At 53.8% G+C, this 18578-nt stretch overlaps 1 protein-coding gene across 3 annotated transcripts in view; it reads left to right on the plus strand.

Moving 5' to 3' along the window:
* Nucleotides 1-18578, plus strand: part of MAP2K3 (mitogen-activated protein kinase kinase 3) — a 41302-nt gene that overhangs the window by 12279 nt on the left and 10445 nt on the right. For 2 of the 3 annotated variants that reach the window (XM_068908466.1, XM_068908467.1), the window contains exons 2-4: nucleotides 14034-14066; nucleotides 14692-14761; nucleotides 16680-16728. In XM_068908466.1, the coding sequence (XP_068764567.1) occupies nucleotides 14034-14066; nucleotides 14692-14761; nucleotides 16680-16728 (152 nt within the window). Of the gene's footprint in view, nucleotides 1-6674; nucleotides 7064-14033; nucleotides 14067-14691; nucleotides 14762-16679; nucleotides 16729-18578 lie in introns of those variants that run through there. The other variant, XM_009685291.2, reaches the window with a different exon arrangement.

The following is an 18578-nucleotide window of genomic DNA, read 5'->3' on the forward strand; positions in this document are numbered from 1 at the left end:
GATCCTGGGTGGGAGGATTGGGCAGGGGGTTTTTGGCATGCTGATTAGTCCAGCCTTCCTTTTGGAGATGTTTTTAAGCTTTGTGGCAGACAGGTTGGAGGACTAAAGGCAAAATGTTTGCAGGTAGCTTCATGTGAAGCATGAAACATAATCAACGTGCTGCTTTTATATATTATTTGAACTTGCTACCCAAGTGAGCAGCAGGAGCTGGTCTGACGCACCAGCTGGATGTGGGACTGGCTTTAGGGACGTGGGACACAGGGCTGTCCTTTGGGATAGAGCTGGAGGAGCCCAGCAAGGTAGTGTGTGTTCATGCCGGGAAAGCAGACCGCCACTCGGGTGAGGTTTCCGAGGGCCAGCTCTCGCCTTGCTACATGGACCTTTTCTCCTGGCTCCTGTTGCACGTAGGTTGTGTGGGTTCAACTGGTCACCTGCCGCCTCTCTTGACGCAGAAGCATTGGCTGCTAGTGGTTTTTTAGGCTGATGCTTTTTGGCTGAGCGCTGAGGTTTGTGTGTAGTAGCAGGCTTTACGCAGAGATAAGGATGAGCGGTGGCCTGAGGGAAATTGGACAGTCTCCGAATTCTCGTCTGCTCTCATCCCATCCATCCTGCATTCTTCCTTTGCCTCCTCGAAGCCTGGCGAGGCCTCCCGGCTCCCCCTTCGCCTCGTGATGGGGTGGATTTGGGGGCTTAACCTGACTTTCTCTGCGTTGCACCCGCCGCCTGGGATTGCTTTCCGCTTCGAGAAGCCCTTTGCGTTTGTTTTGTCTGCGCCGTTTCTTGGAATGTAATGGGGACAGGAAATTAGTGATGGACTGATAGAGGACAGGAAGAACGGATAGTGTCGGAGAGGCAGCAAAAAAGCGCAAAGATACTATCAGCTCTAAATTAAAGAGAACTATAAAGCAGTGCTCGCCTGCTGCTTTCGATAAACCGCCAATTGGGCGCCCTGCTGCAGGTTTGCTTCCTCCAAAAGAAATAATCAAAGGTTTTCCCCACTCCTCCTCCCCAGAGACGTGGTGCCAAGTCGCTGCCAGAAATTGGAGGTTTTCCTCTGAAGACGCGCAGCCGCCCTTGCAGGCTTTGCCGTGACCGCTTCCCTAGGGCGCTACCGAGAGTGGGAAAATACTCTGGGTGTCGCTTGGAAGATGGAAAAGTTCCTCTCTCCGGACAAGCCGTGCCCAGGCGCTCCCTAGGTTATTTGTTTCCTCTGCCTCTGCTAGGAAGAGTGCTTTGGCATGGGTGTAATCAGCGAGAAACATGCTAGAGATGAGCTTGTTGGGTCTGTTAAGCCTAAATATGCTTGTTGCTTCGGACAGGTAAACTGCAGAATCGGGCACTGAAAGCCAGCTGGATTTTCTGCCGTGCCGATTGTGCGCTCGGGTCTGCCTCCGTCGTGTTACGGCCGGTGGTGACGGACAGACCTGTTTTGACTCACGGATCCCAAGCTGAGTTTGCAACATTTGCAGTTAGGTAACAAATCTCAAGCATGTGAACTGTACATGCTCGATGTGGAATCACTGAGTAGTGATAAACACCAGGCTGGAGGATGCCAAATTCACAATCCCGGAGGCTAACATCACTCTGAACTGTCTGAGCAGCTGCCTGTCGTGTTTGCAGAGCGTGGATGCTGTTCTCAAGAAAGTCCTTTCCTGACCCTCCGGTCCAGGGAGGCACCTGTGTTTGTCTTTTGTTTCTGACCCTGTCCCGGGGCGGGCGCTTGCGAACACTGAGGGCTTCCTTGTTTTTCACACAATTCTGTTTGCAGAGCAGGTGCCTGCTCTGTCTTACGTCGTTTGCAGAGATGAAATCACTTCTTTTCCCTGCCCAAAATAGATTGAAGGGAGGATGGTAGAAAGCTAATGAAGTATTTGTTGTGTGGTTTTTTTTTTTTTTAAGAGAATTGCATTAAAAGCAGAGACAGGCAATACTTTGCTTTTTTCCCAAATTTACAGAGTTCTGAGGGCAGCTGGAAGTATTTGCAATTGCAGCATTTTGGAAAGAAAAAGCACGTCTCTTGGCTCTGCTTTGGAATTGGAGTTGCATTGGACAATTAAAAAGTCAAATGACTCTTCTCCCTTCCCAGAAAGAAAAAACTGGAAGTGTTCCTTCTCTGTCAAGCTGATCCGATCCGATAGGGGCTTGAGTGTCTTCTCTCATCAAGAAACTGTTGTCCGCCAATCGGATCAACTTCAGATGGGTTTTTTTCTTGGCTTCGCCTCTGGGCTGAGAACTCGAACGGAAAAGCAGCGCTCTGGGGAGGGCTGGGTGCCTGCTGGCGGGGCCAGCTGGGCACAGATGACGGTGGTTCTGCTTCTTTTTTTTTTTTTTAACCAGCTCTTTGCTTTTCTCCAAGCACTGTCTCCTTTGCCTTCTCCTAACAATTAAGACATTTGGGCTGGGATTGCTTCCAGACCTTTGTCTCCTGGCTGCGCGCCAGTGTCTGCAAGGGAGAGAGTGCAGCCCGTGTTGGGTCCCACGAGATGGCTCATAACCGAGAGCGTGTTGCGGGCTGCTCTCCCTCCACTTTGCGCAAATGCGCGTGCTACAGGCTGGCTGGACCTGTGCAGCCACCCAGCTGGGCTCTGCGGTTCCTGACCGGCCCCCTTGGAGGGCGCCGGGGCGGTTGGGTTGGTCCCCAGTGTTTTCCCAGCCTGCCCCATCCTGTGAGTGGGCCTGGGTTAGCATTGCACCGAAGCTGAGCTTCGAACAGATGCAGACACTGCTTTTTCTCTTGGGGAAAGCCAATTTGAGTGAGGGATGCAAAGAAGGCGTCTGTCCCTGGAGGAGGCTCTCCCCGAACCCCGTGGCCTACCTGCTCCAAAGAGGAGGGCTCTGTAACTGCAGTCACCTTTGCACCAGGGTATTGCACAAGGTGTTGCAAAGCTGCACAATTCTTGTCATGTAGGTAGCACGTCATATAATGCAAGCACCAGCTAGCCAATGCTTTTGAGCTTCCTAAACGCAGTCTGGTCTCTGCTCCGTGCAGGTTTCTTGGAGGGGAGGATGTCCCAGGTCCAGTGATCAGAGCGCTGCATGCTCTGCAGTCTTGGGGCTGCAAAACCAACCCCGCACTGCAGGACCGCGAGCCATCAACTGAAAACAAAACACAAAATCTAACATTTTTGCAGCCCTCAGGGTTGTGCAGGTAACCTAAAAATACCGATGGAACGCGACTGGGTGGTGACATCTTCCTGAAACTGCGGGCAGAGCCAGAGCGCAGCCCATGGACGTGTTATCTGACCGTGCACGGAGCCCGGGTGCGGCCTCCGAGCCTGCGAGGTGGCAGTGGAAGTGTCAGTGTTTCCCTGCCGCTCGCTTCAGCTAGCGTGCCTGAACCCCTTGCTGCTGCTCCATATCAGAAATTCCCACCATTTTCCCTTGGTCCCCAGCTAGCTTTCTTGCTCGGCCCCGGATGACGTGGGTGCTGTGAGTATGCCGCCCTGTTTGAAGCAAAGAAGATGAGCCCTGTGCCGTATCGATGACTGATCGTCTCCAAACGCTGTCCAAGGGGACTGGAAAGATGACCCTGTTCCCTTTCCGACTGGCTTCAGTTCAAAGGCTTTGTTTAAAAATAGAGCCGCTGCCGAGTTTCCAGGCTGCAGCGGGGCCGGAGAGCCGGCCGCAGGTCTCGCGCGCGTGCTGCGTCGCCCGGGGCTTTCCGGAGGCGCGCGGCTCACCGGAGAGCTGGATCTTCAACGTTGCTCGGGCGTTGGGTGGCAAGCGCATCCCGGGCTCGTGGGCAGCGGCCGTGTTACGGCTTTTGCCAGGCCGGCCGATGAAGCGCCCTGTAACCCTGAGCGTGCGCCCACGCGGGACGTAGCAGCGAAACGGTGCAGCCGGCTGGCACGTGGCGTTTTTCTTTGAGTAGAGAGAAAAGGGGTATTGTGTTAAACTCGCCCTCTCCCCCTGGTGAGGTATCAATTCTTCTTCCCAGGCAGGTGAAACCATTGACGCTTTGCTCAAATGTACACCTAAAAAATGGTCCCTGGTCAGCTTAGGTGGAACGTGTCTCTATCTGATGTGTTTCCAGAAGACTAGACTTTGATGTGCAAAAGTTTCAAGAGAGGGGAAGCAACGGGGGCTGGGGACTCTTCCCAAACCTCCTTGCTGCGATGGTAACCCTGCCTTAATCAAGCCGGCTTTTGGGAAAGGCCAAGCATGTGCAGGGGAAGGGTGGGGGATAGGGGCCCTTTGTTGGCACGGTGCTATTTTAGCTCATTGCTGTTTTTAAGGGTGTGCTCTTCCACTTATTCAAGGCTGGCGATTGGCAGGAGATTGCAGGGAGTCTGGAAGGGATGGGAGCGCGGGGGCCTGGCCCTGCCACCAGCCCACCTCTCCCTCCTGTCCCCGGCTCGGCACAAACTTCCCCGGCCCCGAAGCAAGTTCCTTACTTTCTCCCTGCTGTGCCGGATTTACTCCCCCTGCTTCCTTTGCCTTTGGATGAGTGCTGTCCCAGGCCCAGATATATGTTGAGGCCTAATTAACGCTTGTGAAATAATGCCTTTTGTTCCTCCAGGACTTAACTGTAGTACACCGAGGGCTGGATGATTAATGTCAAGTTTTATGCGTCTTTCAAGGCCTGGCAATTTCTGCCGAGTTGGCAAGCGCTTGAAAGAGCTGCCAGTGGTGAGACTTGAAAGAGGTTTTTTTTTTTTTTTGAGGTGCTTTTGAGGTCCCAGGTCTCAAAGCCCAGGAGCGGGGAGAGATGTGAGGAGGCTCCGCTTTACACAGCCACCAGTCCTCGCGCGCTGAAACCAAACAGGGCTAATTCAGAGGGAATCGTGTTTCCCGGCAAGCGGCCAGCACGTGGGACATGCTGCAGTGGACGCCGCTGGGTTGAGGACGTTATGCTCCAAAGCAGCAATGATTTTCTGGGGGTTTGCATAGATCTGTGAAGTGTCTTCCGTCTGGGTTGGAGAATTAGCTGTAAGGCTGGAGAGGACCTACGGTGCGTGAAGGATAACGCACCGTCGTTCTCCTGGAGACGGGTGCCAAGGCGTGCGGCTCCCCGGGGCAATCTGCTAGCAGCTCCCACGTCAGCATCCTTTATGTGTTGATGATCTGTGCCTGAAACTATACCCTGGGAGTGGAAATCCTCCTGAGAAAATATCTTCTGCAGCCCTTCTGGGGCTTATGTAAACGCTATTTAAAATTAGAGACGCTCATTATGTTGGTATGTGCATTTACCTTGACCTCCGACCTTTCTGCCTGCGAGTGTGTAGGGCCCCGCACAGCCGGCAAGTTGGGGAATATGTCAAGTACAAACTGGGGGCATGTTTTCTATTATTAGCTTAAGGTAAAGAACCTGGTACAGTCTCTCCGGGCCGACAGGGAATCGGAAACAAAACTGCAGCCCGTCAAAACCAAGTCTGGCTTCGATCAGGAACGTCAGCGCTGGCTTCTGTTGGGCTGGCTTTGAGGGAAAGGGGAAGAGCAAAGATGTTCTATCACGACTTTTCTTGCATGCTTGCAGAGAAATGAAAGTTTTTTTTTTCCTACACTTTCATCTCTCTGTTGCTATTTACCCACAAAATCCATGCAGTAATTCATATTTTGCCACCTGACATGCCCTCTTGGTTATCGCCCTGGAGTAGCTGCTAAGCGCTGTCCTGGTATTGTAATGGAACAATGTTTCTACTATTTGTTGTGGTAATAGTTGTTAGTGGCAAAGCAATTTGCATGTCACCTGCAGCACAAAGAAATATGACCTCTTTCTTCCCGCCACTCCCTTGGTGCTCAAACAGCGACTGTGATCTTCCCGGGGCTTTCTTCCGCAAGGGCTGCGTGCTTTAACCTCACCTGAGCTGTCTGTGTCCCCCCCCCCCGTCTCCCCCGTGCAGTTATTGCCGTAGTTGCATGCGCTTCTTTGGCCGCAGCAGCTGGGGCTGCCCTGTTTCAGCGCCGACCCCGGCTGTGCTGCGGGCCGCGCTGCGCTGCCCCACGAAGCCCGGGAGGTGAGGCGAACCGCTCCGAGCGTGAGATGCGTTTCCAGGACAAGGGCTTGTGCAGTCAGGTGTATTTGCGAATGCACAACCCAGTGCATTTTGCAAATGCACAGCCCTTCCCCCCCCCCCCCGAATGCAGCCCGCCATGCATGCGGGGGGGCAATCACAGCAGGGTGCTTAGGAAGGCAGGAACGGGCTCTTGCGAGCGCAGCTTTAATCCTTGTTCAGCATCTCCCCATCTTTTAGCTTGTTAGTGCTTTGGCTGTTTGGGTTTTCAATTCAATGGCACGTTCCTCAGTGCCTTTTTCCTTCCACTGAGACTGTTGGGTGCAGTATGCGCCGGGGCGAGCTGGCACCCTGCTGCTGATTTCTCCGGGGGCACTTGCATGTTCGGTGCCTTTGTGCCGGCGTCGCGGCTGTGCACGAGACTGGCTGATGCTGGCCCCGCGAGCCTGTCCACGCGGCTGTTTTGGCCAATTGTTTCAGCATTGTCCTTGGGCGAGGGTCTTCTCCTGTCGGGCGCTGGGAAGGAGGGAGCGGGACGATGCTGGGGTGTGATGGAGGAGGCAGGAGCGGACTGCACCTCTCGAGCTGCAGGCTGAGTTTGAATGATTTAATTTGTCAGAAGAAAACACGTCCCACTGGGATGCGTTTTAGAAATCCTGTGCTTCAATGGCTCCCAGCGCTGGCTCCCCCCCCAGTTTCCTGTTTACGTCATCTGCTATTTCACTGCTGCAGTTTTTACAACTGTTGAGCTTTCAAGTGTAATCGGAGATGAGACCGGCCAACCTCAGCAGCTGCCGATGAGCGCAGCACTACCTTCTGCGTCTCCCCCCGCTTTCCTTCGCTGCGCCCCAGCTTGCAAGCCCCAGGGGTCTGGCTGCGGGGGCTCCGCGCCTCGGGCTCGGTGAGGAGCAGAGCTTCGGGGAGCCTGGCGAGCGTGTCGGACCATGCACTCTCGCTTAAAATAAGCCGTGGGATTTGCAAGAAGCTCCGTAGCTGGATTCTGCAGACTTTTTTTCCTCCCTCCCTCCTGTTTCCCCCCCCATCCCGCTCCGCGACGAGGCGTGCCGTTTCTGTTCTTCATTTCTGGGAAACCATGGACAAGAAGCAAGGTATATGTTGCAATTTCCAAAACACGTGGTGGGGGTGAGTGAATGGCTGATTCTGATGCTAAAAGGGACCATGTAACTTTGTCAGATCAATGCATGCAATTTTCTTTTCTGGTAGCCTTGCTTGGGAAAGGAGATCTGTGTTTGCAGCTGGGCATCTATTTTTAAAGCTCTGGAAACTTGCATATTTTGTGTGGTGTTGAAAAACAGGCATCTTAGTTGTAGAAGTCTAGTGGAGCTAAAGGAAAATATTCTAAGGGTGAAGTTAGCTTGTGTGTCTCATTTTGGTTGCACGGATTGCAGGATTTTGCAGGCGCTCTTGCATGATTGTGCTCTGCTAAAAAGCCTGTTGCGTTCGAAATGCAAGCGCCCACTATGGACTTGGCAGTCAGGAGCTCTGATTCAGCAGAGGCTGACAGGTTGCTTTCAGGCTTCTCTGCTGCAGGCAACTCTGACTGCAAGGGGCTTTTTCTGAAGCGCCTTTTCCTCCTCTGAGCTCGCTTTTTTGCAGAAGTTGCAAGCCTGGAGCAACGCTTATTCACAAGAGCCCTTCTCTGCAAGAGAAGCTCAATGGGCTGGTGAGTGGCGGCTTTCGGCTGGTTGAGAGCCTTTTTTCCACTCGCACGGGTAGCTTTTTCCACTCTGAACGGTGGAAATAGCGCAGCGTGTCTGTAAGGAGCTGACTCTCACGACTAAAGCAGCCAAATTCACCCCTTTGCTTCGTTATACTCTGCCTCTATCCGAAAAGGCAAGGCTTGATTTTTATAGCTCTCAAACCTTGGTATGGACCCAGTTTCTTTTCTTTTTTTTTTTGCTAGTCTGCTTTTCTGTTTTGCCTCTTCCTTTGCAGCAGAGACGGGATCCACCGTATTTCTTAAATCCTCTGCCCTGCCAGTGGCATTTGACTCTCCTGCTTGGGTCGAGGAGAAGGAGGAGGCATCTGAAATGCCTTCGGCAGCATTAACAAGGCTGTGCAGCCCTGGAAGCAGCCTCCCACCTAGAGCAGATTTATATCGTGGCTGTCACCAGGACTTTACCTGGGGCTGGAACCGAGCATTGAGGAGGCAGCGGAGAGGTTTAATTTCAAAGGTCGGCTCAGGCAAATAGTTTTATTTACACTTCTTTAGATTGTCCTGTTCATTTCTCTCCACCCACGCCGGCAGAGTGGGAATGATAAACCTCCTGGGGAGAGGTGCAGCATAATAGGATCTGAGCGAGGACACGGCAAAGACGCCGTGTTAGGTTTTGAATTAAGCAGTTCTAGGAAATGTATGCGTCTTTTCTTAGCTGGTGAAGATTATAGCATGAGAAAAAAAAACTGGTAAGGTTTTTTTCTTTAGGAGGAAATGGTTCCTTTCTTAGCATAAAGGATGCAGTTACGTGCCTGCAGCATCACGTGGGTTAGTCGTTCGCACTAGGAACTTCAGTCAACTTATTTTTCCCTGCCCTGGTGCAAGGCACTGTGGCACGCTCTCCCGAGCGGCGTTGCCTGCAGACCTGCGTGGCTCCTTCCACTGTCCTGAGCATCACATCCGCAAAACTGAGCCGTCGCATGGAAAAGCGTGTGTTTTGGTCTCAGACCTTGCTGTCAGCTGCCAGGGGATAACTGGGACATGTCTCCAAATCACCTTGTACCGTTACTTTTTGCCGTACGTAAAGATGCCGCAAAGCAGCGGGTTTGGAGATGCTAGCTCTGTGCTAGCTGCCACCTCTCTTGCAGGGGCCCGGTGCCCTGGGAAGCTGGAGAGTCTCCAGGTTTTTCAGGTGACATAAACCATTCTTCTGGTTCTAGCAGTTCTTCATGCCCCGGCCATGCAGGGATCCCAGCTGTGTGGGAGAGACGAGATAATAAGGAGCTGAGAGCAGCTACCTACAGGGGCTAGAAATGACTGCTGTGCTAGGACCTACTCGGAACGGAAGGACTTGAATTGCAAAGTCTTGTCCTTTTTATCTCAATGCCTTTTTTTTTCTCTCTCTCTCTCTCTTCCTTTTTTCTTTTTAAGTCTTTCCTTCACCTTCCTTTGTGCTGAAAGAGGGCATGGGCTTTCCTTGGGAGGCTGCAGAGGCTGGCTCAGTGACACGCTAATCTCCTGGGGACGAAGTCTGGCACCATGCAGCCGGCTCTTGCGCTTGCAAGATAAAGCCCAGCAGCGACGGGGTGCTTTGCGGGCGACGATAACTGGGCTGAGCAATAGCAGGGAAGCTGTGCTGTGCCCTGAGCTCGTGTCATGGATGTTCCTGCCTGGAGCAGGCTGCAGGGAGCGTGCAGAGCTTTAGGGCAGGACTGCTTGTCTCTCTTTTTTTTTTCCGGGTTGTGTTGAAGAGGAAGTGGCGCCTGCCTGCTCCACCTCTGCCTGGCCAGACCTGCACGCTGCCTCTGTGGCTGCAAACGGCAGCAAAATGCTGCAGTTGCTTCCTGAGAGACTGGGAGTGTGGCAGGAAATTCGGGTTGGCCTGCAGGATGCTGGAAACCTCGCGGAGCTGGGGCCGTGGCAAGTTTTGGGAGAGCGGTAACCAGCAAATAAAATTCCTGCCTTGGCTCCCACATCAATGGGGACAGCATCCCGTGGGGAAAACCATGGGATTTTCTGTTCTGTGAGCATGGGCTGAGCTGGGTTTTCCGTCGGTGCGGGTGGTCCAGCTGGAGCCTAGGAGCGGAGGGCAGAGCACCTCTGGGTCTATCAGTGCTTTTTCAGGCTGGAGCCAGGAAATGCTTTTTGGGGCTAAGCGTGACGGAGGGTGGGAAGGGGATGGGTGCTGACCTCGGCCCACTGGCAGGGTATGGATGTGTCTGGAGAGTGGAAGGCAGTGATTTGGGGCTGTCGGGGAAGCTGGCTGATTCCCTTGCTAGGGCAGCGTGTAAGCGCACTGCGGCTGAGCTCTGGGAATAGTTCTGGTTTATGGAGGCTTACCGATGCGCAGAGAAGCAGAATGACTCGTCTGTGTGCTGCAGGGACTTTGTGACTGGGAATCTCCCCATCCCCTGCTGCCCCTTTCGCCCGCGCTTGCAAATACTCCCGCAAGCGCTGCCTGCGAGCGTGGGCCGTGCTGAGCATCGCGCCGCGCTGATCCCCGGCCCACCAGCACGCGTGGCTTTCGCCTGGCTCTTGCAGCTCGGGCTAAAGAAGGGCTGTCGCTGCAGCCTCCGCGATGCCTGGCTCGAAGAGTATGTGGACCCTGCTCCCGCTGCATGAGTCACCGCGCGCCGACCGCGCGCTGTCAGGGGAGCCGGCTGCACAGAAGGAGTATTGTGCTCGCTGCTCCGGGTTACTATGGTAATTGGGGAGAGGGAGAGCAAACAGATTAAGCAAAATACCAGCCAGGATTGGGGGTGGGGGGGGGGGGCGCATTTTGGGGCCTCATATAAAGATCTGGCTTGTAGCCACGTGTCCAGAAGCAGCCTCCATCTCCGAGGCGGAAGATGAGGACAGATGAGCGTCCTGGGCTTTGTTTGGCCCCATGGCGCCTTGCCGGGGTAACGTGAGGAGGAAGCAGCCGCTTGCCCTCCTCTGCAAGCCGGTGACCGGAGGCGTTTTGCAAATCCTGTCCGGGCCACGAGGTGTATTGGCTGATCCGAGCAGGGCCGTGGCCCGTGCCTGGCGCTGACGGGACCCGGCGCTCAGCATCCACGCGGAGGCGGAGGGCGCTCGCCTTGGGTCCGTGCAGGCAGAGCTGCGGCCGAGGCTGGGGTTTGGCTTGGTGGCGGTTTAGCCGGGCAGTGTCCCCGGGGGTGCTGCGTGCAAACCGCCGGCTGCATCCCCGAGCAGGTCACGGGGGAGGAACGCGCAGTGAAAAGCTGCCATTCAGCCCAGCGCTGAACCGCTCGGGCGGGGTGGGATGGGAGCGCGCGCTCGGGGTGAACACGCTGACGTGGCTGGGTGCAGTAGGACTCGGGGGCCCCAGTTCCCAGGCTCTGTGGCTGCTCCCCTGCATCCAGTAGTGAGTACCTGGATGCTGGAAGGGAAAACATTTCTGAACCTGCGAATGGCATCCTTCATTTGGCTCTGTTTTGTGTTTGCTCCCATAGTTGCTCAACCAGGTATTTTGCAAAGCCTCTTCAGTGAGTACATTGGGCTATTTATAGCTCCCTCTTCGCAGCTCTGCTCGGATAAGGGATTGGGAGGGGAAACGTTGCCGGCTCACGAACTGGAAGCTATGGCTGCGGTGACATGGTCAAGCCTCTGGAGATGTCCAGCCAAGCTGATTCAGTTTGGAGCGGAGCGGCTCTCTAGCTGCTGAAGCTAATCCGTGAGCGCGGGCTCTGCCCGGCTGGGGGTTAGCGTGCTCTGGGCCAAAGCAATGGTGATTTCATTGAGATGGAAGTCGAAGTTGCGTCGTGTAGCTTGTGGGAACTGTGCTGGTACCAGATCACACAGGCTGGCTCTGATGCCGGAAAGGAGATGGATAACGCGGGGGCACTGATGGATCAGTCCTGATTCCCTCAGCAGGGAGGAAGGCCGCTTGTCTTGCGATTGGGATCTTGGGGCGGGAGAGCAGGGTGGGTGAGAGCCGTTAGCTGCGTGGCCAAGAAACAGAGCTGACCGAGGTGGCCTGCAGACCTTTGAAACGGGACTGTGTCTGAAACGGGATGGAGAGCACCGTCCTGTGCTTCATTGCCTCTGGCCAGGGGTTAATAACATCAGTGGTGTGTCCCAAGGCAGGGAGCAACTACTGGAGACCCTCTAGCCAAAGTTGGGCATTCCCTGGAGCAGCCTGTGGGGAAGAGAGGTGTGGAGGCGGTTCTCCCAGAGCAATGGCTCGAAGGATCACCTCGAACGCTGCGGGGGAATAGCTGTATTGGGCTCCCAGAGCAGGAGGCAGGAGCACTGTGGCAGCAAAGGAGCAGCCTTCACGATCCAGCAACAACTCTGATGCGCGGATCCTGGACAAAACTTCCTCCCTGCTATAATTCTTTGTTTGTAGCGTAAGGTGACAACGGTGCTGGTCTGAAGCTCACTGGTGGCTGGGCCAGCGGTTTGAATCCAGCAGGGCCTCTCCAGTGGCTCAGCAGTAACTTGCAGATCGGCTTTCCCTCAACAAGGTTTGCATCTAGAGGAGGACGGGACTGGAAAAGTGGGTTTCAAGCATGTGTCTTAGCCAAGGCCTCTGAAGCTGGCTGGGGACAGGCCCAGGAGCTGTTTGTGCTGGCGACACGCTGTGCGGATATCGTCTGTGTGAGCCAGCCTGGGGAGGCCTTTTCGCTGGTGCTGCAGGAGTTCTCCTGCCAGGCACGTGCAGAGCCGATGTGCTGCATCTCCCCTCCTGCCTGCTGAAGTCCAGGTGCCTTGTCTCTCCGCTCCCTTTCCCAGCAGCGTTCAAAGCGCTGAACTTTGTCCGCATGGGCGTCCCTGGGAGCCAGGCAGGTAGGGGCCGTTTCCAGTTCACAGGGAGCCTGCCCAAGGCCACATGGTGCTGGGAACTCCCTGCTCCCCAGCCCTGTGCTTGGAGCACACCTTGCAGCTCTTGCTTTTTAATGTGTCTTCCAGGTCAAGGTGGCTGGAAGCACCTTTGGCTGCAAACCGCAGCTGGCCCTCTATCCCTGTTGAGAGGGTTCGGGGTAGCAAAGCAGGGCTTTGGCTGTGTCAGCAGCTGTATCTCATTTCAGCCTCCATCCAGGCCTCCCACTGGGGAAGGCTGCATACAGTTAAGCTGGATTGCTCCCAATTCCCTCCTAGCAGAAAATACACAAGAAACCTGAGGAGCTTGGTTAAGGTGTGATCATGGTTTGAAAAGCTGTCCACGAGCAAGCTTTGAGGGCCACTGCTGGAGTGTGTTGCTTGTGCTGTCTGCGGTCCCTCAAGAACGACCAGCTTTTTGGATCCCGGTGCAGATGCGCGCCAGGAGCTGCTAGCACACGCCTCTTGTTGCCCTCTTCCATGCTGTGGATGCAGGACCCCAGCATCCCAGTCCCTTGTGATCTGCAGGGAGGTTTGTTTGCCCTGAGTGCTTGGGGTAGCGGCCCGAGGGCTGTGGCACAAGCAGGGAACTGATTCTGGACCCGGTGCAGGTCATGTCTGCCTGTTCCTGCCTGTTGGACCCCTTTGTTCATTATCTCTTGTTCTTGTGGTTTTGTCTTCAAGTGTTTGGCCTGCCTGATCTCCCTCTTCTGTAAGGGGTTATGTTCTATCTGCTGCTGTTTGGAGTTGGTGCCTGGGGAGGAGCGGGAAGAGAGCATCCTCTCGCTAGTCTCCCCTGATGGGATTGTGCCTCATCTCAATGGTCTCAGCCTGTGCAAGCCGGTCCTGGTTTTTCAGCTGATTCTCTAGAGTCTCTTAGATATTCAGCTCCTATAGGACCATGTGTTTTCATACAGTTTTCCCTTTGTTGGGTATGTGTGTGGGGTGTCCTCTCTCACTATGTGAGTTGCTCCTTGGTTTTGTTTGAGGTCTGGTAGCAATTGCCCCCCTGCCGAAGCGGAGCAGAGCTGATGCATGCAGGTGGCTGCTGCGACCTGAGGCCGGCCAGCCCCCCGCCTCATGGCTGCAATGCCCTGGTCCCTGCAGGCCTGCAGGGAGATGCTTGGAGAGCGCAAAGAGCGCCAGGGCTCTGCATAGCGGCGTTGCACACCGGATCGCGTCAGCCGTGTGTGGCAGGGTGGTGCCTGAACATGCACTAGAGAGCAGGGGGCCGTGGGATTGTTAATGCATTGAAAAATGGGTCTGTCTTTTGCCAAGAAGTCCTGGATGGGAGCCTGGGATCTTGCGGGGAAAGGAGGAGTTAGGGAATGTGGAACATTTTCTGGAGCTCTGCTTATCACTAATGGCATGGGGACCTCTTGTGGTGGACAAACTGGGGTGGACCCAGTCTGCTGGGGCTCCTGCCCTCCTTCGGAGCCCTATCTTTCTCTTCCGACAGAATATGCAATCGGGACTGTTTTTCTTGGACCTTATGTGGGACTGTGAGGGATCCGATTTGTACCTGGCTTTTCTGGCGCATGAAAACTGACCCAGGGTCTCTCCTCCATCTCTTTCAGATTCCAAAGGATCCTTGGAGCCGCACAAACCAGGTTAGTGCCCAGCAAAAATAGCAGCTTTAACTCATCTCCTAAACATCAGCAATTACAAATCAAAAGGAGGAGAGACTGTTAATGGCCACGGTGGGGACTAAGAGCACTGCTGGGATGGCTGAGGAGCATTGCAAGGCAGTACTTGGCTAAGGCACCCGCAAAATGGTCCTAGCAGTGCATATCTGGGCATTTCTGAGGGCAAGTGTTCAGCAGGGGTGTCGAGACCCACTTGTGCTTCTGACTGTTGCCTCTAACATTGGGCAATGGGTGTGAGCACAGTGGCCTTGTCATGTAACCTTGCTGTAGCTATGCAATGCGAGAGGTTCAGCCCCAAACTCCCCTAGTTGGAGTTTAGCCCTGAGTCTGTGCCAGGAGGAATTTTTACTGCATCCAGGCTCGCTTGGGCTCTGGAACTGCTTAAGCTCCTGCAGCTCTGTAGGGGTGGAAGGACAGGGCCATTGCTATGGGAAGAGGGAGTTTGCAAAAGAGCAGTTCAGTTGAGTTTGAATGGAGCTGGGCTGCAGCGCTGCTGGGCCTAGCCAGCTGGTAGCTGTGGGCGAGAGATTGCTTGAAGGAAGAAATAAGTAAAAAGGTCTGTCCCTCACATGTACGTTTTCTCTCCTAGTGAAGAGCAAGAAGAAACGGGAATTGAGGATACCATGTTTCACCATCAAGCAGCCTGTTGCCAACACGACGTAAGCGTCTCTGCTGCTTAAAGCCAACCTGCGGTTCTGTGGAACATCTGGATTCAGAGCTGGCTGATGGGGAAGAAGGGGAAAGGCCCGTGTAGACTTTAAAAAATCAGCATAATTAGGGTGTTCTCTTTTTTTTTTTTTTTCCCCCCTTAAGTTATGGCTTGCAGATGATGACAAGGAATTGCACACGCATGCACATGTGCACGCACACACATACCCAGGGTATGCCTCTCTGGGAGGAGCCTCTTTGACTTGAAATAGCTGAAGGGCAAAGGCCTTGCTAGGAGACTTTCTTTTGTCTTCCTTCTACAGTTCTGCTGATGCCAAGAGACAAAGGCTTGGTGAAGAGGGTAAATGTGCCTTCCTTCTCTGGGACAGATGGGGAGAAGGTTTTTAGTACAGGGGAAGAGAAGAGATGGTGGCAGCTGGACTGAAGCAGATGTAGGAGAATGGGGGTGGGAAGATGTCCTTTGTGGCATGACGTCCTCCTCCTGACCTATGCATCATTCGCAGCTCCCTGCCTTGGTGCAAGGACAGCACAGAGCATCTTGTGGTGTTCTGGCACGTACTGCTTGGTGCCAGGGGCCAATGCCTAGCTGTATCTCAGGGCATTGGAATTTCTCTGCCCTGTTTGTTTCCTGTGTCTGATGCTTGTTGTGCTGGGGGGGGAGAATCAAGTATAGCAGCACTCAGTTTGACAAAGAGCAGACAACTAAAATTCCCCTTCCACGTGCTCTTCCAAAACACCTTGGGCTGTGTCCCCACTGTTGAGCCTTGTTTGCTCCAGAAACCCTCTTGAGAGGCCACCCCAGCTCCAGGAGAGCAGTGAAATCCCCAAAGGAGAACTATCACTACCTAAAAACTCAGGTAGGACAAATCAGCTGGGGAGGGCAACTTGTCCCTTAGGACTATCCAGAATAGCATGCACACTCCAAGCCCTGCGTGCAACAGCCACCTCCTTCCCCCTGCGGCTGCACCTCTCTCTGCTCCTATCAGTGTTTGAACTTCCCCTGGAGAAAGTGTCAGGCCTGAGTTTGCTGGGCGCTTGCATGCCCAGAGCGCTTCTGAGAAGGCTGATGCCAAGTATCCACAATTTCTTTTCTCTGAACTTTCCAAGATTTAATGCAAATATTTGCACAGTGCAAAGCTTTCGCTGTGAGACTGAGTACTTCCTTGAGGCTGGAGGTTGCCTTATTGCTCTGATGGGAATTAGAAGGCCAAACAAATTGGGCAATTCCCACTCTTTCAAGGTCCCAGGAGGTAGGGAGAGCATAGAAGCAAGGCACAAGAGACAAGAAGCTAACGTCAGCTGTAAAAGTACCATGCTACAAGTAATGGGAAGTGGCCAGCAATGAGGAAAAAGCCATAAAGGAAGACTTTCACCTGCATGGTGTCGTGTGAAGTGTGGCACTGTAAAATGCTAGGTTTCTCTGCGTGCCAAGCTGACTAAAATAGGCCTTCAAGTGTACACAAATGACTCATGCTTGAGGAATTACCTGTTGTTTTCTGGGCGTGTGTTTCAAGCTGCGTGGCTGTACTGTTACAACACCTGCCTGTCAAAACATGACAGCTGAGCTGCTCTGCAGAAACACCTCATCTGATCAATGTCTGTTCCTGAGGCTCGCCTCCTGAGCAGAGATGATTTCTTAGCCTGTTGATTTTGCCTGATCTAACTGACTCTTTTGGGTTCTTGCTGGCTGTGTTCAGCAAATGCTTTGTCGGTGTGGGCTGAGGTATTACTTGCACAATTAAAGCATTTGTGAGTGTTTGGAGAGGGCTGATTTGAACCCATAGTGACGAGGCACCGTGGAAAGCAGTGGCTCAAAGTGCTTGAAGGAACGGAACGTGAAACCTGGTTTTGGCAAAGAGAATTAATGAAGCTGTGCTTTCTGCTGACTCTCTCTTTCTTTTCTTGCAGACCTCCGAGGAACTTGGACTCCAGAACTTTCATTACCATTGGAGATAAAGTACGTGTCAGTGTGGTTTCTTTTTGCTTGCTTCCAGTCTTGCTTGTCCCTCATATGGCGAGTTTCATGGTTTGTGCTGTCATGTCAACTTGTAAACTCAGACGTGGATATTTCAAAGCACACTTGAATACCCATGAGAAGGCCTTTGCCCTCCTGGTGCACCTCAGGGAGGGGTCTTTGAAGGGACGAGCTGTGCCTCAGCAAGACCTTTCCCCTGTTGGAACACTGGCCTCTGTGCTAGTATTTAGAGCAGTGACTAGTTGGGACAGATCCTTGAAGGGCAAAGCTGAGCTTGCTATGTGGGAGGAATTCATAAATTGATTCCTGAGTTTTGGGTGAAATGGAAAACCCTATGACTAGTTCTGCCCAGGGGATTATCCTGTTCCTTCTGTCATAAAGGTGGAAATTCCCTGTAGGGGAGTCCTAGTTTCCACCCCACAGCAGGGACCAGGTTACCAGAAGCAGCAGTGGAGGTGGTGGCAGAGGGGCCAGCACACCAGGTTTGCAAAGCCTGCTTCTGCGTGCATGCTGCTGGTGGTCCCAAGGCCCAACTTGTCCATGGTGGGCCCAGAGCGCTGGCAAGCACAACTACGGTGCTAGGGATCCCAGTACCTCAGGCAGCACGGGTTGACCTGGCCCGCTGCTCTTTGGGGGAGATTGCATGCTATGTTTCATCTGCACTTCCTTATATCGGTTTCTTTAAGGTGCACAGGTTGTACAGGGAGACCTAAGGCAGAATTGGGCCTCCTGAACTGCTGCTGTCTAGGCTGTGGTTCCTGGCAGTTGAGGTTGTGGGTGAGGTGCAAGCTTTGGTGTCTGGGATGGGGGCTCAGATGGGCATGTGTGACTGCTGAGCACCCCAGCTGCAAGATGGGCTTGTCTGTGAGCCTGTGCGCTCACTGGCTGATCTCTCCTGGCTGGAGGCAGTCCCTGCAGGTGATGACCGGCAGGCAGGTGGTGTTGAGGCCTGGCCTGGGAGAGAGCGTGCAGGCACTGTGCAATTTTGTCCATAGCTAGAGATCACAAAGCTCCCTGAACAGCCCTGCCAGTGACCTCGGTCTTAATGGAAAGATCCAGTCCATCCGCGCTAAATCAGCATGACCTCACTGTGCTCTCCAGCTGCCGCAAACAAAGTCCTCCTTGTCCTGCTGACCTCCGGGCCTGTTTTACTCTTGGTGTCCAAAGAGAAGCTGGGCACAAAGCTTCTTTCTGGCTCTCCGAACCTATTCCTACTGACCTGATGAAAACCACTGCTAGAAATAGCCGCTGCCTCTCTTTTATTTCATTCTCTTGTTACGGGCTCTCCTGGGGCTGCAGAAGGCTGATTGCAAGTGAGCTAAAAATACCCTCCTGTGCATTGGATCAGCCCTATATCTGGCTGCTTAATTTCCAGGCTGGGCAGGTGGCTCAGCTGATGAGATCTGGGTCCCTAGTCCTCGGAGCAGGGTTTTAGGGCCAGGGGAGAGATAGGGGGAAAGGGAGGGGAGAGGAGAGGAAGTTTTGGCTGGGTCCAGAAAACAATCCCACTGCCTGTGTTTTCTGGCCATTGTGTTGTGCGTATTAATAGCTTGGGCAGAGAAGCGCTCTGCAGCAGCCTGGGCAGTGGCGTGCACAAAGGGAGAGTGCTGGAGCTTGGGAAAAGCTCTCTGCGCTCGCTGCCTTTCCTGTGGTGTGTTTCTCTGAGTGATTCCTCTGGCGGAGTTGCCCACTGTTAAGGGTACAAGATGCAACTGAGCCTTTTTGTGCGTGTTACTGCTGCTTGGTCATGGTAACGATGATATCAAGGGAAGTGGCTGACTGGGAACATCCCTTTTCTGAGAAACACCAGCTGGGCTCTGCCTGCTCTGGTG

This window comes from Struthio camelus, chromosome 15, assembly GCF_040807025.1.
Source record: "Struthio camelus isolate bStrCam1 chromosome 15, bStrCam1.hap1, whole genome shotgun sequence".
Classification (NCBI taxonomy): Eukaryota; Metazoa; Chordata; class Aves; order Struthioniformes; family Struthionidae; genus Struthio; species Struthio camelus.